Source organism: Protopterus annectens, chromosome 13.part0, assembly GCF_019279795.1.
Source record: "Protopterus annectens isolate FY-2018-M chromosome 13.part0, PAN1.0, whole genome shotgun sequence".
NCBI classification, from domain to species: domain Eukaryota; kingdom Metazoa; phylum Chordata; order Ceratodontiformes; family Protopteridae; genus Protopterus; species Protopterus annectens.
The window spans coordinates 1247822916-1247847714 of record NC_056747.1 but is presented as its reverse complement, the minus strand read 5'-3'; the positions used below and the strand labels follow the sequence as shown (position 1 = coordinate 1247847714).

The 24799-nt window shown below is 41.9% G+C and overlaps 1 protein-coding gene across 1 annotated transcript in view; it reads right to left on the bottom strand.

The window, feature by feature from the left end:
• The window catches only part of OSBPL7 (oxysterol binding protein like 7), a 1590705-nt gene that overhangs the window by 1043486 nt on the left and 522420 nt on the right, over positions 1 to 24799 (bottom strand). The window contains exon 4 of the mRNA XM_044054965.1: positions 22511 to 22564. Within this exon, the coding sequence (XP_043910900.1) occupies positions 22511 to 22564 (54 nt within the window). The remainder of the gene's footprint in view (positions 1 to 22510; positions 22565 to 24799) is intronic.

Below are 24799 nucleotides of genomic sequence, written 5' to 3'. Positions count from 1 at the left end.
AATGAGCCAGTCGTCTAAATATGGAAACACCTGGAATCCTTTTTGTCTCAGATGAGCCGTGACCACTGCCAAACATTTGGTGAACACCCGGGGGGCTGTGGTGAGACCAAAGGGCAGGGCTCCGATGTGGGCAAGGTCCCGGTTCCGACAAACTCCGGCTCCGAACTCAACTGAAGAGTCGGAGGAGGAATCGAAAGTGGTACCGAGGGAGCCACAGTCTGATGAGATGGGCTTTGGATTATTTGGGCCAGTGCCTGGGACTTGAGGAGTCTACTGACCACCCTCTCAATATCATGGTCGGACAGCCTGGAAGACCTGGAAGATGGGTCCTATGACTCCGCTCCGACAGTAAGGGCGATGCTGGAGCCGATCGAACGGACTCTACTGAGGGCGATCTAGAGCGCTTGCGTGCTGTTGTCGGCTCCAAAAAGGGTTTCGGAGCAGGCAAAGTCTTGCTCGCATCGGATCCAGCCGGAGCTGATGTCGGAGCACTTTCGGTTCTGCCAGCTGTCGACTCAGAAGCTGGAGCCGAGAGTTTGGCGGGCTTGGGCGACTTCCCCAAGCCAGACTTAGACGGGGAGTCATCGGGCTTCAATAAGCCCCTCAAAATCAACTTATTACGGCGCTCCTGCAGGACTCTTGAACTAAATCCGTAACACACAGAACAGGAGTCCTGCAGGTGCAAGGGTCCTAAACAATAAACACAAGAAGTGTGACTGTCTGTCAAAGACATCTTCTGACAGCACGAGTCACACTTCTTGAATCCTGAAATCTTAGTGTCTTTAGACATTATGGTGGACACTAAGAGTCAGCACAGTCAGCACTCACAACTCACACTCAAACTCTAACAGAAGGGGAGAAGTTAAAGGACTGACTCACACACACACTAAAAAACGGAACTATAGGAAAAACTATAGAAAAGCTAAGGCCCGTCTATAAGTTTGACTAAAAAGGGGGGGAAGGGCTTAACAAATTTTTAGCTAATAAGATTTAAGGATTAGGTAATACAGTGGGGAATATAATTAGATAGGGAAATCTAACGTTATACCTAAAAAAACTACACAAAAAGTTCTTAACTGACCTGAGCCGGTAAAAACGCAACCTCGCAGCGAAGCGGCAAACGAGATCTGGGGAGTTAGCGCATGGTATTGTGGGATATAGGGCTACCTCGAGCCGGTAAAAATAGCTCCCGAGCTATAGTATAGGCCAAGTCGGAGCCAACCCATCCAGCAAGAATGAAGGCGAGAATGACAACTTAACATCATGCTGGAGGGATAGATTCCTGTCCCAGAGACTTCCCATACTCTGGAGCAGACTACCTATTTCAAACAGAGCTCCTCATTAGCACTCTTCAAGAAAAATCTTGATGATTGGATGGGAAATCGGAAATTCACCCCAGGGATCACTTCTGTGGCTCTGCTTGACAGGGGCAGAGGAAAATAATTTTCTTGGGTGATGAAAGCCAGGGTACCTTTTTGGCTAGGCTTATATAGGCCCTAGGGCTAATAACCTAGTACATACCTATGAACCTTGGACTTAGATGCAATACCTTTGTTTAGAAGTTGCGCAACATAAAATGATTTCCTCACCACTGTAGACACATGATAATCAAAGTCTAGATTACTATCTATGCATGTCCCAAAGTCCCTGACTACTGGGTCAACTCCAAGGGGTGTGTTGTCAATATGATAGTTACCAGGGATAGATGACTTCCCAAAGGATACTATTATGCATTCTTTGGCATATAGTTTTAGTCCATGGCTCTGACACCAGTCCAGCCCCTCCTGGAGAGCATTTGTGTTAGTGCGAGATTAAATGACAGCTCCAAATTTGCAATCATCTGCAAATTTAGTCAGCCAGAGACTAATGACATTGGCCTTGACCTCTGAGAAGTAAATGCCAAAAAAGGAGGCAGTCCAAGCACTGATCCCTGATGGACTCCACTTGTGACTGGCCTCTTTGTAGAGGTGGACTCCCCAATTCTAACTTCCTGGGTCCTATCAGTGAGTCAGCTGGCTATCCAACCGGTGACATATGGGTTTGTACCTAACCTTTTAAGTTTGTCAACAATGCCTGAATGGGGTATTGTGTCAAATGCCTTGGCCAGGTCAAGGTAGACATTGTGAACAATTTTGCCCTCATCCATTGCTTTGATGACCTTTTCAAAGAAGTCCACCAGGTTGAGTAGGCATGATCTGCCCCAGATGAGACCAAACTGGTTTGGGTCCACTATTTGGAGGTTCACTCTATCTCTACTGATCATCTACATGTTAATTCTTTCCATGGCTTTACATATAAGACCAGTGAGACTTATGGGTCTGTAGTTTCCAGGGTCTGTAGATGGCCCACATTTGTGCAAAGGGATGCCTGTTGCCTTTCTCCATTCATGAGGCACAGAGCCTGTTTGGAGGATACAGTTAAATAGTAATTCCACAGGCCTTGATAGGTCATGTTTCATGCTATTTGGAAGGCATCCTGGGATACTGTCTGTACCCATTGATGCAGTGCTCTTGGTCTTAGAGAGAGCATTAAGGACCTGTTCACTAGTGATAGTAGAGGGAGTTAAATTTATAGGTTCAAAGGTGTGTACTAGGCTAATGGCCTTGGAGCCTTTACAAGCCTAGCTCATAGGATTACCCTGGCATCGTGCCACCCGACCTTAGTTCTTAGTCCGTCTGTCGAGTAGAGTCACTGGAGTGATCCCCGGGGCGAATTTTTTTATTTCCCATCCACTCATCAAGATTTCTCTTGAAGAGGGCCAGTGAGGTGCTCTGCTTGACACGTATGGGAAGTCTATTCCATAGCATAGGCAGTCTCTGGGGTATAAACCTGTCCCTCCAGAATGTTCTGTTAATTGTGGTAATGAGGTTGAGGTCTCTGGAGTGTGAGGTGTGGAGGGATTGGGATTTCTTTAGATGTAGCATTTCTAACAGAGCTGGCTCAGACATGGCTTTGTAAGTCAAGCAGAGATCGCCTCTAAGTAGGCGATATGAGACAGAGAATAGTTGGAGTTTTTTGAGTCTGTCCATGAAGGTACTTTTGCGCCCTCTCCAGTTGTTGCAGGTGTCTCGTGAGGTACATGCCAAATGGGGCATTGTACTCGATGAATTGTCTATCAGGGAAGAGTAGAGGGAGACAATGAACTCTTTTTTCCTGAATGCAAAACCCTTAGTAATGAGATGTGCCACATAGAAGGACTTTCTGACCACAGTGGCAACGTGGTGGTCAAAAGAGAGGTTGCTGTCAATCTGTGTTCCCAGATATCTTATAACGCCTTCTGGTTTCAGTGGACTATTATCAATGTGGTAATTCAAGGGAACTGGGTTTTTTCCAAGGGGGATGACGACACATTTTTTGGCATTAAGCTTAAGGCCATAGTTCTGACACCAGTCGTTGGTGTAATTGAGGACTTTTCTCTAGGATGTCAACATCACTTGGGGAGTTAATAATAGCTCCCAACTTGCAATGGTCTGCAAACTTTGTCAGCCAGAGTCCCTTCATGTTGGCCTGGGCTTCAGAGAAGTAGACACCAAACAGGAGAGGACCCAGGACCAAACCCTGTGGGACTCCACTTGTGACTGGTCAGCAGTCTGACTTGGTGTCAGCTACTTTCACACTGTGGGTTCTATCTGTGAGCCAGTTTGCAACCCACCTATTGATATAGGGGTTGATGCCTAGCTTAGTGAGTTTTTCTATGATTTCTGAGTGGCCAGATCAAGGTAGGCTGTATGAACCACCTTGCCTTCATCAACAGCTCTGGTTACTGACTCAAAGAAGTCGACCAAGTTGAGCAGGCATGATCCATCTTTCACAAAACCAAACTGTGTAGGATCCAGAGTTTGGAGATTCCCTATATCCTTGTTTATTGGGTCCATGATGATGCGTTCCATAGTTTTGCATATCAGACTCGTCAGGCTAACTGGGCGATAATTTCCGGGGTCTGTAGTCACTCCTCCTTTGTGGAGAGGGATGACTGTAGCAGTGTGCCATTCGGTAGTGACAAAGACTGAGGTGAGGCTGTGAGTGAACAGGGCATACAGGTGAGATGCCAGTTCACTCTGAAGTTCATGTAGAACACAGCCAGGGATATTGTCAGGTCCCATAGAATCTGTATTCTTGGCCTTGGACAGTGCTGTTTTAACCTGTGCAGCAGTCATACTGGGTGCCTGGCACTCTACTGGTACTGTGATTGGTCCTTTGTGGGGGGGGGGGTGAGAGGGGTAAGGTTAGCACTGAATTTGTCAGCCAGTATATTGGCAATATCTATTGGCTCGGTATGGGAAGTACTATTGTGAGTTGCTCAGAGCAAATCTGGGTATTGTCGTGGAGATTCTTTACATAACTATAGAAAACCTTGTGGTTGTGTTTACTATCTGCTGCAATTCTGTTTTCATAGCTAGCTTTAGAGGATTTGCTGAGGGATCGCAACCTTTTGTTGAGGCTGATAAGGGAGTTTTTTCCAGTCTTGGGGACTTCACCGCATATTTCCTGAGGGAAGGTTGGGGGGGGGGGGGTAAAGCTGGAACTGAATTTTTCAGCCCAGTGGTTTGTTATATCTTCTGGCTCAGTATAGGTGGCTCCATTTATAACAAGCTCTGCACACAACTGTGTACTGCCTTTGAGGTTGCAGACATAGCTAAAAAATGCTTTGTGACCGCACAGACATCAGCAGTCTCTAGGGTAAGGAGTGCTTTTAGGGAGTGGAGTTTTTTTGTTTAGGTTCCTAGCATTAAGCAGTAACACCTTTAGATTTCCTTGGTTTTGATTTGCTATGTTGGAAGCACTTTCAGTTTGGCATTGCCTAAAAAAGGCACTATGGGGGAAGACAATGTTTTAGCTAATATCCGAAAGCCTAGAGGGGAGAGGTGCAGACCATCCCTGACAAAGCAGAGAGGTCAGTTGACCATCTCCTTCCATGCTGACAAACATTGCACTCCCTTAGAATGACACCAGAACTAAGCCAATTATTAAAGTCAATCATCTTTTGTTCATATTGTGGCATCATCCTTGGAGAAGGTAAAATGCTGCTCAATGCTACGCTTACCAGCCTGAGACACATATTCCGAGAGATCTATGATATTTCTCTTCATATAGTCTAGGGAGGTAGATCTCAGGTCATTTACTCCCACATGGACTATGACTGAGTCATATTAGTAATTATGGTCCAATGACCTGAGTGTATGTGTAATGTGGTGGATCCTAGCCCCTGATAAGCAACTGACCGCAACTTTCTCCTTGCTCAGCCTGGTGAGAGGGACATCAGTGTGTCTCACAATGGAGACTCCAATGACCAGAATGTTGGATTGTGTGGTGACTGGACTTATGGTCGTAGAGGTAGTAACTCCATGAGATGTAGCTCTATATGTTGATCTCTGTGTTGTTTTGAAAGAGTGCATTTGGGGCAGATGAGGGTACTTCTTATGTGTACTTTGTCTAGAAGGTCTTTGCAGTTTAGGAAGGTTATATGCAAGTGCCTCAGTATATATGGGTCTATATGCCTGCTTTGAATTGTGCATGATGGGTGCAGCATGTGTACTACTGACAACCTTATTGACATTAGCAGCACTTTTATGTGACAGCTTTGCCTCCAGTGACATTGTGTAAATACATCTCTCACATATCATATCAATTTGTTTGAGAATTAACTGGTTGTCAGTAAACATGAGGCAATTTCTACATTGCCTCAGGATGCTCATATCCACCAAGCCGGTAATGCAGACAGTAGGAAAGTTCATATCTATGGCAACAGACCCCTTTTTACTGATTAGACTGTTGGAGTGAGAATATCAATCACTGTCATGAGTATCTGGTTTGCAACTATGTGGACAGTGCTTGTCACTGCAAACTAGCTGTCCTCTGTGCAACTAGATATTGGAGAAATTTCAATTGTACTTTTACAGGAAAAATATCACTCAAGGTGTCTGAGTCTGTACAGAGCACTGCCAAACATGTGAGGGGAAACTAATACATAGACCCTGAAAATTTAAGGATGAATTATTCAGGCATATATTCTGAAGCTAGAAACAAATCAAGCAGTACTTACTGAAAACCAAGAATAAGCTTGTCAAGAATGATGACAAGACGGTAGTTGCATGAATGGCTACTGCCTGACTACTACTAATGCTGGTTTCACCACAGCTTCACTCTGTTGGGATACAATGCTCCTTTGCTTCTTCTCTCACCAGAAGCAAAATGTCAGCACCAATCTCAAGAAGAGAAGCAGTCTGCAACCTGTTTGGTGATCCACAGTCTTGTCACAGATGATGCAAGGGTCTGTAGGCTTGTAGCCTTTTTCTGATAGATGCCTTGAATAGCAACCAGACCAATCAGGTACGTTAAGCACAGACACTCTCCAACCAGAAACAGTCAGGAATCAATACACTCTGCTCCTACTCTCACCAGGATCAGAATATAAGCACAGATTCCAAGCTGTCACCACTATTTTTAAAAGAGCAAGATAGATTGAAAGGGGGTGGGCATTTTTATATTCTGGTACTACGGAATACAGTAGGATGGCCAATAAATTTAAACAGTTGAAGGGGAGTGATTTCACAAAATGATAATTATGTGCTTACTCACACCAGTCAGTAAAAGGAGAGAGGAAATGAGTTACATGGTCAAATTAATATAACGGGCAGGCAACTAGAAAGACAGTGGTGTTTAAGAACACAACAATAACAGGGTGGGAGGGTAGGAAAAGATCTGTCAGCAAGCTGTAGCAGAGTCCGGGTGAGCCTTTCCAGTAAAGGTCTGAAATGTTTTATTTTACCCTTAAATAGAAGGTTTAGTTCCTAGCTGCACCCCCTCAGTTCACAGATGATTAACCTTAACTGACCTGTTCTAACTTATGTGTGACTCCTTAACTGACCTGCTCTAATTTCTGTCTGACTCACAAGAGACAGACCTGTGGTCTCTTTTCAAGTTTTAATATGCAGTTAAAAGCAAAATACAAGTAAAACACAGTGTAAAGAAAACAAACCACAGTATAGAAAGTAAAAAAAGGCAATAAAGTAATACAAAATACAAGAAATAAATTATCCTATCTCTCTCTCTCTCTTCCTACTCAGGACTGCTTAGTAAAGTTGTACCTCAGGAGTCAGGTTTAGGTACACTGCTGTTTTCACACTTCATAAACCATCTTCTTTCTGATCTTCCTTCAACTAACCTACTACTTTATTGCTGACGATATAATACTCACTGCACTGCATAAACAAATCCTTTCAGGACAATCACATCTTCACTCTGATTTTTCCCTTCTTTGAAACTGGCTCTCAAACAGCAAGTTAGAAATTAATGTAAAAAAAATCTAATGCCATGCTCTGTGTTACTCTAAAAAACTTAGACCAGTTAACTGACACATCCCTACACGTGATCCCACAGGGACTTCCCCTTTGACTGTTTCAGAGCAGAAATACCTAGGAATTTTAATAGAGCAAACCTTTACTTTTCATCCACATACATAACTCCAGTTACAAAAAGTCCTTGAATAATTAGAAAATGCAAAAAAGTTTTAAATCCTGTTGATCAATGAAGCTAGAGATGCCATAGTTATAAATGCTCTTATATCCCAACTAGAATATTGACCCCCTATCTTTGCTACTGCCTCTGTGTACACCACTACCACACTACATTAAACAAAAAAAAAAGAATTCTTGGACCATGGAAAGAATATCACTGTTCAAAAATATTCTAACTGGTTGTCCATTAGTTAAAGAGCATTTTTGCTTCATAATTCAAGCTCCTTGATGACTCCTGCTGTCCTTGTCTTTCTAACAAGCTCAGAAGACATTATGCAAAAAATGCTGTTAGAAATTAAAACTCCACTATGCTCTACAGACTACCACTTTGTACTCACCATAACATTCTATCTGTGTTGTCCATTTTCATTCTTCCTCAACCTATGGGTTCAGATCCAATCCTCAGATCTGACTCAGCCGCTGTTCTACAGCTCGTGGAAACCACAAACTCTTGAGCTCTTCCCCTACCCATAATGCAGTAGTTCCCCTCCCTCTCTAGATCTTGTTTGCAGCTTCCTGTAGGAAACCATTACTATATTTCTCATAATATGAAAATACTTTCTGGAGCTCATGGAAAAAGGAATTTGGTTCCTAAAGCACTCTCCCGGTTTACCAGAAGTAATCAAAGAAAAATGGTAGGGAGCTGGAGGGAGGAGAGTTGAGGAAGAATGAAAACAGACAACACAGATGGAACATTATGGTGAGTACAGAACTTCTTTATCTGATGTTGTCAATTTTCATTCATTCCTCAACCTATGGGACAGAGTCCCCAGCTACCTGAATCCCGGCCGGACTCTAATGAAGGATATTCCTAAGAACTGTAGAGCCGATGGCTGCTCTCCCTCTAGAAACCAGATCCAATTTGTAATGAGTAACAAAAGTACGTGGATTAGCCCAGGTCGCAGCTGCACAAATATCATCCATGGAAGTTCTGGACAGGAAGGCTGATGAAGTCGACATGGACCTAGTTGAGTACGCTTTTGATGGTTTTGGAAGAACCAAACCTAGCTTACTATAGACAAAGGAGATACAATCATGTCACCCATCTTGATAAAGTTACTCTTGAGAATGACTGACACAATCTGGTGTCTGAAAATGATACAAATGGCTAGTCATATTTCCTAAATTTGCCAAATCTGTGCAAATAAAAAAGTAATTGTCTATGTACATCCAATAAGTGCAGCATGTATTTGCCTTTGTTTCAGAAATTTGGGAAGAATACAGGGAGATTAATGGCTTGATTAATGTTAGATGCTGACACCATCTTAAAAAGGAAGGAAGGTTTGGTTCTTAAAGACACTCAATCCTTGTGAAAGACTAAATAAGGAAGCTTAGAAGATAAGGCTTGCAGCTCTGATAACCTTCTAGCCGATGTTATAGCTATGAGAAAAACTGTCTTCCAAGTCAGATATCATAGCTCATATCTCACCGCAGGTTCAAAAGGTGCCTGAGTTAGGGCCTGCAACATTATGGTAAGGTCCCAGGGTGGAGTAGGGTCCTTGAAGGGAGGCTTCAGTAAGAAGGTTCTTTTTATAAAAGCTTTACAAAGATGTAAAGAAACTAGGGCAGAACTATCCACTAGGACATGGAAATAGAAGATAGCAGCTAGCTGAACTTTAACGGGAGCAGGACTAGCCACCCCCCCCCCCCGAGTGAAAATGAAAGTCATGAATTCCAGGATATGAAGAACTGGTGCTGAAAAAATGATCTGTGTCATGTTGTTGTGCCCAAACAGCAAATCATTTCCATTTGCTCTTGAAAATTTTCCTGGTAGAAGCCTTGTTTGAAGATAAAAGAATGTGGCGTACTGAGGATGAGAGCACTGGATGTCTGGCTATCAATGGAACTGGAGAAAAACATGCGGTCAACTTCAGGCCCACAATGTCAGAGTGAGTCATGTTTGTCAGATGAGACAGGAGACTTGGAACTGGATCCGGAATCCAAGGCTGGCAGAATACATGAGGCCAAAGGAAGGGAAACCAGATCGGTTGAGGCCAATAAGGGGCAATGAGGATTAATCTGCTCTTCAAATGAGACGCTTTCTGTAGGACTTTGGGGATTAAGGGAGCTGGGGGATAAACACAGAGTAGACCCGAGGGCCAATTGTGAAGGACAGTGCCTCTTGGTGACTTCCCCGTAAGAGGGATAAGGGTGAAAAACCTGCTGTACTTGTTCAGTGGGATGCAAAAAGGTTGCAGCATGGCTGGCCCAATTGGCAGAAAATCATCTCTGCCACTTTTGTGTTGAGAGACCACTCGTGAGGTAATAAAATGGACCTGCACAACTTGCCTGTTATCATGCTGGATTTCCCCGGAACATGCATTGCTATCAGAAATTGATTTGAAGATCACGCCCATTGCCACCTCCTCACAGCTTCTCAACACAAGGGGTAAGACCTGGTCCCTCCCTGTTCGCTGATGTACCATACAGCTGACACACTGTCCATCTGAATCGCAACAGTTCCGGAAGGGAAAGTGTCTTAGAATGCCTGCAACACTATGATTACTGCTCTCATTTCCAGCACATTGGTATGTAAACTGGCCTCTTCAGGGTTCCAAGTGCTTTGAACAATCTTACAGGCTCATAGGTGTTTACTAGGCTAACGACCACAAGGGCCTTTTTAAGCCTAGCCATGCATCCCAAACATTTACAAACAGAGGTCTGACAGACTAACCATTTACAGGCTCCCCATGTCTATTAGAGATACAGGTGTCAAACCAAGGATGAATTTCCTGTTCCCCATCCAATTGTCCAAGTTGCACTTGAATTGGGTTAGGGAGCAACTCTGCTTCACATGCATGGGAAGCCTTTTCCATATATGGGGTAGTCTCTGTGATACATAACTCTCTCTCCTTCGGGTCCTATTTACATCACAGACAAGGTTTAAGTCTTTAGAACGGGTAATTCTGGTGCTGTTTTGTGGATATGAAATGCCTCCCCCCCCAATATGAGAAGCATCCGTGGTCAGTATGGCCTTGGGCTGAGGGAGGATGAGTGGGCAACCTTGTAATATTTGATCTGATTGAATCCACCACCGAAGGTACTGTGTGCAGGTTGGAGTTATACTGACTTTGGTGGACAAGGGTTGATGTAGGATGGACCACTGGGTTGCTAATGTCCATTGTATAATTCTCATGTGGTACCTCACTAATGGCAGCAGAACTATTGCTGCCTAAATGGACCCTAGAGTTTGTAATACTTGGTGGGTTGGTATGGATGAACTCTGACTTATTCTGCCGAATTGAAAACATATAGTTTGAACGATCGGCTAGGGAAGAGAAGCTATCACTGATGTTGTGTTGAAATTGGCTTCTATGAATTCTAAAGACTAAGATGGTTGAAGATGAGATTTCTTGTGACTGATTGTGATGTCCAGATTGGAACAAGTCTGGAGTATGTAGTCTTGAGCTGTTATTAGTAGATGTTTGGTAGAGGCAGAAGTAGCCAGTCATAACACCCAGAATCCCTGCAATCTAAAGTGGGTTGCTGCCACTGCCATGCATTTGGTAAACACCCTGGGGGCTGTGGTGAGACCAAAGGTAGTGCTCTGAACTGATAGTGACTGGCTCCCAGCAGGAAGCACAGGTATTTCCTAGACCACTTGTTCATCTTTATGTGAAAGTATGCATCCTGAAGATTTAAAGGGCACATCCAGTCGTCCTTGTGTAGGAAAGGCAAAAAGGACTGAACCATGACCATCGGGAACTTGGTCTTCTGAACCAACTTGTTCAGAATGTGGAGATCCAAGATTGGTCTCCAGTCCCGTTTTCTTTGGCACTAAAAAGAATCTTGACTAAGTTCCAGATTCTTTCTGCTCTGGGGGGGTCCTCTTGGATGACTCTTTTTTTTATAACAGCTTTTGTATTTCTGAAGCCGTTGCCTTCCTCTGACTGGATGGAATGTTGGGAATACTGTTTTGTAATGGTGGTGAATGGAAAAAGGAAATAATGTAACCTCTGGAAATTATCCTCTGCACCCAAGTATCTTTTGTAAAGTCTAGGCATGCTCTCTGGTGAAGGGATAAATGACCACCAAATGCCTCCAAAAGTGGGCAATTGGGCCTCCTTTCGGGAGTGCTGATAGGGCTTGTCAGAGAAAGAATCTCTGGTCCCCTGATTCTGCAGGCCTCCCCCCACCGTGTGAGCAGCATCATCTGTTGGAATTCATGGAAAGGACCTTGGGACTTTCTAACCCACATCTTTCGACCACCTCACTGATACCGGGAAAAGGTTCTTAGAGGAGTCAAAAAACGTACACCAACAGCAAATAGGGGTCTTTCCATCTTTTTCACACCTGGAAAGTGTGTCCTTAACCTTGGGGCCAAACAGCGATCTTCCATCAAAAGGAGCACTGACGAAGGATAACTTGAAGGGCTCTGCAAAATAACACAGACACATCCAGGCATGCCTCCTAACAGATATGCCTGAACCTGCCTCTCTTGCAGCTCTTTCAGCTGCATGAGAAATGAGCCACATAGATGAGTTTGAGATGGACTGAAGGGTGGCTAACAGTGAAGCAATACTACAGTCTGTTTCAGCAGTACTAGTCCTTGAGAGGGTATTGAGAACTCTTTGATAAAATCCCTCTGTAATCTGGTGAAGTGCACCAAGTAGTTCAGGGACCTGAGTGCAAATGTCATGATGCATACACTCGCTTCCCAAATATGTCACTCGCCCTAGACTCCCTGTTAAGAGGATGAACATAAGAACTCTGTTCCTCTGTTCCGCGAGTTCTTTTTGGTGGCCGCTGCCACGACCACAGCATCTACTGGTACTCCTTTGCTCCTAAATCCCCCTCCAGTAGGTGGTGCCAGAATCTTATATGGTCTATTGGAGATAGTCTCTTCAGAATTTGGTTCCTTCCACGCCTGCTGAAAGATCAAATCGATGAGCTCATCAGTGGGCAGAGTTACCCAGGAGGTAGATAGGCCAGTACCAAAAGCCTCCAGAAATGCGATTCCTGTTGAAAAGGGTTGTGGGGAGGACCAACCGCTGTTTCAGAATTTCTAAAATGTATCCAAAGGAGATGTCCAGTGGAGATATTGGGGACCCTTCTTGCTCATCAAAACCTGTATCTTCAGTGACTGACTCCGGGGGGGGGGGGGTCCAACTGCCTCCTCTTGCACTTTCTCTACCTATGGACTTCTTTGGTGGGCTGCTTTGGAGAAGTATCAGAAGAGATAAATATGCCCTGTGGGATTGTCTGGACACTTTTGTCTGGCTGCCCCTGAGTAGTGTTATGCTGAGATTCACAACACAAAGACATCTGAGAACCAGAGGGGAGATCCGTAGGGGCATCTGATCTTTAGATGAGAATACTTTTGCTAACACCAAAAAGGCAGACCACTCCGGGGAGAAAGACACCACTGGAGATGAGAAGGTAAGCTTCTGGACCAACAGTTCCCTCCAACCTGAAGACACTGCCCCCAAGGCAGGAGTCGGAGCTGAGCTATCAAATGCAGAGGCTCTGAGAGGAACAGATGGCTCTAATAACTTCAGAGTTGACCCTAACCCCTCAGATCGGACCACAAAGCTTCAGCTCCGCGAGCTCTGCAACTCTGACACACTTGGAACCAGTATGCTCAAGATGACTCTGGATCCAAAGATAAGGGTATATACGGATCTGAAGTAGAGGGCATCAGGATACTCGGACCCAACGGCTCCAAAATGAAAGGATGGATCAGAGTAGCAATAAGTGGAGTTATACAACTCAAGGCCTCCGGCCTTGATGGGATTGGAGCCAGGAGAACTCCCATCTGAATTTGTGTCGACAGAAAGTTCCTCATCATTCTATCCACATCCGCTTCTGTGAGACATCTGGACAACTTGGAAGAGGCAATAGACGGGGAGCGACACCTTTCAAGGAAGAGGGACGGAAGTCAAGATGGAAGTGAATTCAGTGATGAGGCACATCATGTCCTAGGCAATGATTTCATCTCTGATGGGGTTGGATCTGAAGAAACAAACCTGGTGTCAGTGGCTGTAGAATCCGATGACTTATGGAGTGACGGATCCAAAGACTTCTTAATCTCCTTTCTCGGCTCAGAGGTCACTCTGAGGAAGACTGAGACAAGCCAGCATGCTCTGAAGGTCTCTTCTTAAGAGTCTTTCTTGTCTGACTTGGAAGGAAGAGATCCCAAAGTGATTCTCCAAAGACTGAAGACAAGAGGCCCTTAAGTATCAACTTGTTTTTTCCAATCCACAAGGGCTTTCAGATTAAATGATTTACAAATGGTACAATCAACCTGTAAATGTTCAGGTCCTAAGCAATACAAACATAGTCCATGGGCATTAGATAGGGGAATTTTATGTCCACATTTACTACATTTTTAAACCCCAAAGGCATATCTGCCATGTTGTAACTAATAAGCTCAAAAAACTAAACAGTAGAGAAAGTTTTTTTTACAATAGAAAAGTTAGGAAAGGTAGAAAAGTGTACCAACAACGATAAAGGAGAAATACTGTTAAGCAATAATGAAAACAATACCAACAACGGTAACCGTGCATAAGCATAGAAAGTTTTTTTTTGTTTGTTTTTTTGTTTTTTTTACAGAGACAAAGAAGGCAATACAGAAATACCATTAAGCAGCAAGGTGATGTAAAGGGAGAATTAAAGCTAGGGAAAAACACAGGAATAATAACAATGAAAAAAGGTGGTATTATTTTGAAACAAACTATGCTTGAGAACTGCAGCGACCACCTCTATCCATGACGGCAGCAAATGAGATCTGGAGAGGAAGGGGAACTATTGCATTAAGGGTAAGAGAGGAGCTCTCCTCTCAAGAGTTTGTGGTTTCCACGAGGTGTAGAACAATGGTAGAGTCAGATTTGAGGATCAGATCTGGACCATAGGTTGAGGAATAAGTGAAAATTGACAACATCATATCTCTTTATTCAAATCTGCACCAGACTCATGGAACTGCTTACCTGAAGAACTAAGGCAATCAAATAACTTCCCTAATTTTTTCAAGCAACTAAAAAAACTATACCAAAAAATATATATATACGCTATCAACTTGCAGCTACTTTCATGATCATTGCTGAAACTTACAGGTACTTATTAGGCTACTGACTTGTGATGATGTTAAGAAGCCTAGCCTTACATTCTCATGGTAGCTTCTAGGCCTTATATTAGCATACAAACTACCCAGAGATGAGCTGAACAATGAATGATATGTTGAGAATTTGACATGTCTTCTCTGTCTATCAGGGACAGTGGTGTGAAAACAGGGAAGACTTTCCAGTACATATCAATTTGTCCAAATTACACTTTAAACTGAGTAAGAAAAGTACTTTGCTTTATGTGGAGTGGAAGACCATTACACAGAAGAGGTATTTTCTGCGATATATATACTTATCCCTCCAACGTGGTATTTATTTTACAAAACAGATTCAGATCCTTTGATCAGATGTTTATAATACCACTGGACTTGCAAAATTATAATAGGCAAGAGAGAACAGAGTCAGTTGAGGCTCCACATGAGAGGCAGCAGTCACCTCTCAGCAGCCTGTAAGATACTCAGAAGAAGTATAAGGCTTTCAGATAGTCAACAGAGTTTTTTTAAGATATAGGCCCTTGATTTCTTTAGTGAGAAAGCATTGTGGCCTTTCCAGCTGGGAGAAGTGTTTGGACAGGTACATAATGAAAGAAGCATTATACTCAATGATTGACCTAATGAGTGCCAAATACAGTGGAATGATTTCTTCCCTGGACCTGAATGCCATACCTTTAGCTATAAGACGTGCAATAAAAAAGGGCTTCCTTACAAATGTGGATATATGGTAATCAAAGGGCAGTTCACTACTGACACACGTTCCCACATCTCCAACTACTGGATCAGTTTAAAGGGGGTGTTGTGAATGTGATAGCTATGGGGGGGTCACACTTGCCAAAGGATAGGTACCTATAATGCCTTATGATTGGGTGTTTATTTATAAAAAATCTTTTTGTCAAATTAATGTCTACAACTATCTACTACATATAAGGTATTGAATGATGGACTTGTTTATACTATGATTGTTGAGGGGGCACTGTTTTGTCCATGCTTATGACTGTATAATGTTCTTTGGAAACATATATGTCTTTATCTGAATATAAGCCTTTGAACATACGGGACTAACTATATATATATCTATATATATCTATATATATATATATATCTATATATCTATATATCTATATCTATATATCTATATATATCTATATATATCTATATCTATCTATCTATATATATATATATATATATATATATATGTTCTCTGACCTAGCAACAAGCTCTAACAATTTTAAATACAGGATTTTGGGGGCCCTATCTTATAGGTATCAGCAAATTTTTAGTTCTGATTTTGTGGTTTACTGATTTAGTCATTGGATACACTCTTTGGATGATTATTTTGGGAGGGGCGGATGCAAAACATACTGGCTGGGTGTTTAATGCTTCTATGATTGATTTTATACCAACAGACCAAGCTGTTTTGAAATAAAGTGTTATTTGGTGGTTGGTCATGCCGCATTTCGAGGTGGATGTAGCATTGCCTAAATAATATTATTTCTAGTACTAACCATGGTGGCCCACTCCTATTAATAGACGGATGGGGGTTCTTGGTATACTACTGTGGACATTGCACTACTTAGGTTAATGGAACAACAGTGTTTGAGACCTACTAGCACGGGCTATTATAGTTTACCTCTTTGATAAATATATTATTATAGAAATGTGGATATCAATAGAGCGGCCTTTATGAGTATCCTTCCTAAACTGATGCTATTCATTTTAATGGATGTCATATGGGCATAGCATTGCCAAAGTAATGTGTACTGTTTGGAATCTTTTGGCAAGGACTATTATAGTCCATATTTGACTAAAGGATTAAGGATTCATGTCTAAAAGGAACGTTATAAAGAGCTTTTTACTGCTACATATATATTTTCAAACTGGTTTGCTGGTATATAGGTCAATAACAATAAAATTAATATAAAGGGTTTATTGCCAAGGAATAGTTCAGTTGTTTTTTCTTCACCAACCAACTATATTCAATATATATATTTGGTGTGGGTGTTTTGGCCACACATATATATAGTTATATCCGATTGTGTATCTACTGAATATGGATTTAACCAAAATATTAACAGGACTATCTGCTGATAGGGAAGATTTGGGGGTGTTTGGTGTATGTAACAACAACCAAGGGGATATTAGGACTACTGGTGAGGGACTGGAGAATGCCTGTGAAGTTCTATTTCTGAAACTGAATAAAAGTATGAGATCTTTGAGATCCAATGTTTGGCATTTTAGGCTTTTTAAAGCGTATCTGGCAAAAGGCATCTCACCAAGAGGGCTGAGATTAAGGACACAGCCACTTGTTAATGAGATAGATACGGAACTGGCAAAGCATTGGGCTACTACACAGCAACAAACATCTATGGCTTTTGTGGAAGCACTAGCCAATTATCATGACAGAATTATAGACAGGGACATTGTGGATGTCACTAAGTTATGTGAGGAAACAAAAATCTTTGAGGGACAACCTTTTTATATTACGGGTCTTAATAAACTAAGTAAAGGCCTCCTCACTTTGGAACAACAGTTACGTGAGAGGAAAGTCCGCAAATTTCAGTGGCACAAAACTGATTATGAACTGGGAAACCCATTCAGTTACAATAAACATGTAAGATTTGAAGAGGGGAGTACCAGGGTAACTAAAAGGAAACGTCCCATATCCATTCCCAAAAAATGCCCAGCTGGTATTGAGACATCAACAGATGACACTTCATCAGCCACGGACTTGGACATACAGCAGGCCTCAGATTCACCTACCCCAAAGAGAAGCAGCACCACAGCCCCTTTAGGCCCCACTACAAAAGAGCAGGGAGAAAACACTCCAACAATAGACAAGATGGAGGAGTTATTGAAACTGTTAATTCAGAAATGAATACATGTAACAATAATTTTTTAAATATTTCTAATGTTATCTTGTCATAAACACGAGTGAGTCTACTCAATAAAGGTCTTAACTTTATTCCCGGTTTCTTTATTTCTTTGGATTATTTAGCTAAGGATGCGTTAGCATTTTGTAGACTTTTCAATTTAAAGTTACATTTTCAAGGATCTACTGATTGCGATTCTAATAGAGTTTTCAGCTACCATAAGTCCAAATTTGTACCACCCATGCACCACAATGTTCAACTATGTCAAATATGTGTACTGAAAGATTTGGATTTTCACTCTAGAGAGTTGAGCTACAAGGCTAACAATCTTGCAACGATTGAACTAGAGGCCCTGCATGATTTAGAAAATAAAGATTTGGTTATCCTTTCTGATGATAAAAGTGGGGCTGCTGTGGTCATGAATTGGGCTCAGTATGATACTGAAGCACATAAACAACTTAATGATGGGCGCTATTATGTTAACATGCGTTTGGATCCAACATTCAGATTTAAAAAACAAATTGATGATTTTTTTTAATACCTGCTAGGCAGGAGGGTATTATTTCTGACACAACCATGTATCATCTCAAAGCGTCGGATCCTATGAATCAATATATTTATTTTTTACCTAAGATTCATAAGGACTCTTGTAACCCGCCAGGCAGACCAATTGCATTGGGTAGAGGTTCCCTCACTGTGACCCTCTTACAATTCCTCACCAAATTTCTGCAGCCACTACTAAAATGGGTGCACTCAAGAATCAAGGACACTACTGAATTTCTACAGATCATTTCTGAAACACAATTGGAACAAGGATGGTTATTATGTACACTTGATGTCAGTGTACTTTACACCAATATACCACATGAGGCAGGTCAGGAAACCATAGAATACTGGCTATACAAATCGGATCTCTATCAACCTGGGTTGAATACCTTTCTGATATGCCTCACTGAACATGTCCTTACCAAAAATGTCTTTTTCTACCAGGAACAATGTTACTGGCAAATCAAAGAAACAGCGATGGGAGCTTCCTTTGCCCCCATCTATGCAGACCTTTTCATGGCTTATGTTGAACAACACCTGATTTATGACAATGCACATAACGTTTACCAGGTGAAAATGGACATTTGGAGAAGGTTTCTGGATGACTGCTGGATGGTATGGAGATCGGATGTGGATTATTTGTTGGAATTTGTGGGCTAACTTAATGAAAATAAATGGGGCCTACAATTCACAGTGAATTATAATTTGGAACAAATAACATATCTGGATGTCCTAATCACCAGAAATACCGATCATACCTTACGAACCAAGGTATTTCACAAATATCCACAGTATAATTCCCTTCTCCATGCATCCAGCTTTCATCCACCTCATATAGCTAGGAACATCCCAAAGTCACAGTTCATAAGAATGAGACACATTTGCTTGCAGCAGTCTACTTACGAACACTTTAAGAAAGATCTAACTAACAGATTTCGTGACAGAGGCTATAAAATGGGACATGTTTTGAGTGCCAGCAACTGGGCCACAACATTAAATAGAGGCGATCTTTTGAAATATAAAGAAAAACAAGAAACTAATAACTGATATCCGGTTAGTTACCACATATGAAAGAAATATGGATATATTCATGATTAGTGTACAAAGGCACTGGAAAATCTTGTTGGACAATAATAACTTACCTCAATTTCTCCAGGAGAAATGTCGTTTCTCATTTCGTAGAGGCAGAAATTTGGGTTCTCATCGAAGTGACTATAAATGAGGGCCCAGAAGCTCCACACATACTAGTACACAAACAACTTTAATGGGGGTTACTCTTGTTGGATGTTCTCCCTGTGGTCACTGTAGCCATTGTAATAGAATTATGAAGTCCAAACAATTCACAAGCCAAAATTCTGGAAATGTTTTTGATGTCACATTTTTTGCCAACTGCAGTAGCAGTTGGGTGATCTATTTGGCTACATGCAGTTGTTCAGCATTCTATGTGGGTCAGACTTCAAGACCACTGAGAATAAGGATATCTGAACATATTAGTGATATGAGAATTAGGAAGCCCAGTAGTGCATTATATAAACATTCCCTAATACATCCTACAGCTGTTTTCAGATTCATGATAATAGATACAATTGGGGGCAACAGAATAAATAAAGCTGGTTGGCATACTATTCTTGATGCCAAAGAAAAGAAGTGGATAATTAAATTAGGTGGGCTTTTTCCACCAGGTCTTAATGAGCATTTGTAATTTGACCAATCAGTTTGTTTTTTGTGATTGATGTCATGCATAAAAGAAAGTTGCTGTCTGTATTTTTTCAACACTGAGGAAGGCTATGTAACTAATTTAGCCAAAACTGGTCTGTTTTTTCTTTTGCTGACATGCAATAAAATACTGATTTTGGTTTCAGCATTGCAGTTTGCTGGCTTATTTTGCTGTTTTCTATGTTAGAATTCAAGCTGTGCAATTGCCTTAAGTGCAGGGGCTGTCTTTTACTGATAAAAAAAATGAGACCATAATAAATTATTTCAAAACTTTTCCCACTTTTAATGTGACCTATAACCTGCACAATTCAACTGAAAAACAAATCTGTTAGAGGAAAAATATGCTGTTGTTTGTCTTTTCGGCTTTTCCCGGATAGGGGTCGCCACAGCGGAACTCCGGTCCGCTAATGATTGGCAGTAGATTTTTATGGTGCCAAGTTGCCAGCCCAATGCCCAACCTTCAGCGAAGGCACGCCCATTCACGCATGTCTTTCGGAGGCCACTCGACTGCGGGGAGGACATGCAGACTCCACGAAGAAGGCACTCTAGCCGAGAATTGAACAGGAGAACCTCTTGCTGTGAGGCAACAATGCTATCGCTGTACAACCGCGGCTAAAAAATAAGAAATGTACAACATGCTGGTTGCACACCCTTAAACTAATACTTTGTTGAAGCACCTTTTGATTTAATTATAACATTCAGTCTTCTTGGGTAGGAGTCTATCAGCATGGCACATCTTGACTTGGCAATATTTGCCCACTCTTCCATGCAAAAGTGCTCCAAATCTGTCAGATTGCAAGGACATCTCTTGTACACAGCCCTCTTCAGGTCACCCCACAGACTTTCTATTGGATTTAGGTCTGGGCTTTGGCTGAGCCATTCCAAAACTTTAATTTTCTTCTGGTGAAGGCATTCTTTTGTTGATTTGGATATATGCTTGGGGTCACTGTCATGTGGAAAGCTGAAATTCCTCTTCATTTTCAGCTTTCTAGCAGATGCCTGATTTTGGGCCAAAAGTGACTGGTATTTAGAACTGTTCATAATTTCCTCCACCTTGACTAAAGCCCTAGTTCCAGCTGAAGAAAAGCAACACCAAAGCATGATACTGCCACCACCATGCTTCACCATGGGGATGGTGTTTTTTTGGTGATGCAAAGTGTTGTTTTTGTGCCAAACGTACCTTTTGGAATTGTGGCCAAAAAGTTCAGTCTTGCTCTCATCAAACCATAACACATTTTCCCACATGCTTTTGGGATACTTGATGTATTGTTTTGCAAAATTTAGCTGGGCCTGGATGTTTTTCTGTGTAAGAAAAGGCTTCCGTCTTGCAACCCTACCCCATAGCCCAGACATATGGAGAATACAGGAGATTGTTGTCACATGTAGTACACAACCAGTACTTGCCAGAAATTCCTGCAGCTCCTTCAGTGTTGCTGTAAGTCTCTTGGCAAGCTCCCTGACCAGTTTTTGTCTTGTCTTTTCATCAATTTTGCAGGAACGTCCAGTTCTTTGCAATGTCACTGTTATCCCATATTTTCTCCACTTTTTGATGACTGTCTTCTCTGTGTTCTATAGTATATCCAATGCTGCGGAAATTATTTTGTACCCTTCTCCTGACTGATACCTTTCAACAATGAGATCCCTTTGATGCTTTGTAAGCTCTCTGCGAACCATGGCTTTTGCTGTAGCAGGCAACTGAGTAAATGTCAGGAAACTCCTACTAGGACGGGTGAACGTTATTTGGGGTTAATCAGAGTCTCTTTAATTGATAGCAGGTGTGTACCCAAGAAGACTGAATGCTGTAATTAAATCAAAAGGTGCTTCAACAAAGTATCAGTTTAAGGGTGTGCACACACAATGCAACCAGCTTATTGTACATCCTTTATTTTTTATATTTTTCCCCTGACAGATTGGTTAGTTTTTTAATTGAATTGTTCAGATTATAGGTCACATTAAAGGTGGGAAAAGTTTTGAAATGATTTATTGTGATCTCATTTTTTTTGTCATAACATGCCCTTGTCTAGTAAGGTGAAGGCTCATTCAACCAGAGCAGTTTCTACCTCTTCAGCCTTTCAAGCCAATTTACCTTTGGACAACATCTGTGCAGCAGCCACATGGTCTAAACCTCACACTTTTATAACTCATTACAAAGTGGATAAGGCCTCCAGGGACAGGGCTTCATTTGGTTCTATGGTTCTGAAGAGTGTACTTCCTTGAGCCACCTATATATATATATATATATATATATGTATACACACACACACACACACACACACACACACGTGTGTGTGTGTGTGTGTGTGTGTATACATATATATATATATATATATATATATATATATATATATATATATATATATCATTACACATCTATACACACACATAGCTAAGTAAACATACACATATCCATAGAGCAAGACAAACACATAGGAGAGAAGGCACATATTTTCATTATGGCGTACAGGGCAAGAACTGTGCATCATAGAGAACTGCAATGTTTACTTCTCACTGAACTCAGTATATTGAAACTCTAAATTTACACATTCCTCTATATCACATACAAGGACTTGGGGGGAGGCTGTCTCTATGGGACAGTCTGCCCGAGGACTGAAGAATACAAGGAAAAACTGCCTCACTACTTTGTCCTGCTCTGGAAGGAATGACAATCTCACATTTTAAAATAAAAGGCACATGCACTTAAACATTCCACATACATATACATTTGCTGTACTTCAAGATAAGATGATCTACATTTCAGTTCAGAGTAAAGCAAATCAGACTTCATTTCCAAACTGGATACTTACATCTAATGGAGTCTTCGCATATCTCAAGATGCCTTCATCCAGAACAAAGAATCTCTGTCCAAAAAGATTGAGAAAGTGATAAAACAGCACTGTTACAATTTTACCACATTAAGCAATATTTAAACAAAACTATGGCATTTTAGTATAATTTTATAAAAGATAATATTATTAAATATGCAACATCCTTTGTGTACCTTTGTTTTACAAAAGACAATGCACAATATTTTCCTGGCATACCACGCAATTGTGCTAGATGTGAAATGTTCTATGGGTACATGTCCTTAATCACACCTGCACACTACTCCCAATGAGGGCACAGTGGAGAGACAAGAAAATAAAAGATGTTCTGTTGACCTATGACACATTTTTTTGATGAACTATTTTTTTTCATAAAAATCCTCATTTGTGACTGGCCATGTGCCTAGCTGATACATGCAGTGATGTCATGCACCGGCAGCATTATGATGCTCATACCCAAAGCCCCCCACCATCAACATGCACTCTCCTGTAAATCAAAAAATTATTCATATCGGTGACCACATGCTGCTACAAAAAGAACTGCTCAGCAAGGATACTAATGACCATGTGTAGAACAGACTGGCAGTGAAACAGTCTGAGCTTTTCACGTTCATACGTCTGCTTATGTACCCTCATGTTCACGGGCTTAGATGAAATGTCAGACTTATGGATCTATGGAAGATGTATCCTTTGGTACCCCAGCCGGACATTCAAGTTATTTTGTGAGATAACTCAACGGCTGCAATACTGCAGCTGATATCTAGGGAAAGACATCTAGTCAGTCGTATCAGAACAGCACAATGAAATCCGCTACCCAATGAAGAGGACCTCTCAGAAATCACTAATACAGTATGAATGTATCTCTTGTATCTAACGATCATTATTTTACCAAAGAAAGGGTACTGTTTTGTGTACTTTTCCTTGTTTGTCCAAGTCGATTAGAAAGGGTTGCATAATCAAAAGCTCTTTTAAAACCTTCGGGCCAGAAGCACAGGTCTCATATCCAAACATTACAGGGACAGCCACCACACCACACCCCCTCCATGGAACATACCCTGCACCATGCTGGAGCTTATGTGATCTCTTCAACCCTGAAGTGATTCATCTGTAATCAAGACCATTGTCAGGTTTAGCAGCAAAAAGGGGATAGACATCAGAAGATGCTCAAGAACAGATTACTACTCAAAACCAACTCTGTGATGTAGAGGAAGAAATTCATGGCTACAACGCAAGCTCCCCAAGTTTACATGTTGGCTCAGGTGCTTATAAGAGCTGTCTGGAAAGGATGAAAATGAATGATCAATTTCAGCTCATTCATCCGGGGGGGGGGGGGGATAGACTCGCCATACAGGTGACACGTAGCTGAGCTTCAATCTGGTCAAGCCCATATTAACAAAGTGCAGCTGGAAGGAAGTGGCATGCACAATCACACTGCACCTTGGAAGAACACTGACTGTGGGCTTGGATGAGCAGACAAGGAGGGAGGGGGGTGCTTCCAAGAAGACAGGTTAGGTCACCCACCCAGAACCAGCAAGTTGGCCTATTCCCTACCATACAACTACTGCTGGAAAACAGGTGGCTGATAATTCCAGGTAGGAACAAATGGGCCAAAGGGCTCTTGTTCAACCTAGGAATGACAAGCCCCCATTCTGACAGAATGAATATGCCAAATGGGTAAATGTAGGGGAGACACTGGTCAAGGTGGGGAGGGGGCATAAAAATAGCCCACCATTCAAGCGTTTTTTTGACCAGGGTCTGACATCAACAGAGGGCCTATGAGCAAGAGCTGGTTCTGAAACCACTGACTCCTCACAGATCTTATGGTCACCATGAACCCCAGAAGGCACAGCAGAATCTGAATCTCAACTTTTGAGCTTTGTCACCAAGACAAGTGACCTCCTGGACCCCTCCAAGGTAGCAACAACCAACAATGAAGTGTTTCTAAGTCCACCCACACTTCATGAAGCTCTGATGATTCCTAGGATCTGCTTGAGCAGCCAAAGAAAAACTACCTCAAAAGAGCAGTTTGATAAGATCTACATGAGTAAATTGTCGAGGTACAGGAACACCCAATACACTATTTCTCCTGCAAGGCTTTGGCCACCATTCTGGTAATGACTCTGGGCACTACAAAAAATCCAAACAGCTACACTTTCTAGTGGGAATGATGCCTATTCAGAGTGAACTGGACAAGTCTCTCCTGGGGACCCCAGATATTGGTTAAGCCAAAAGGTACCTACCATGGTCAGTGACACCCTCCAAGCCTCCTTG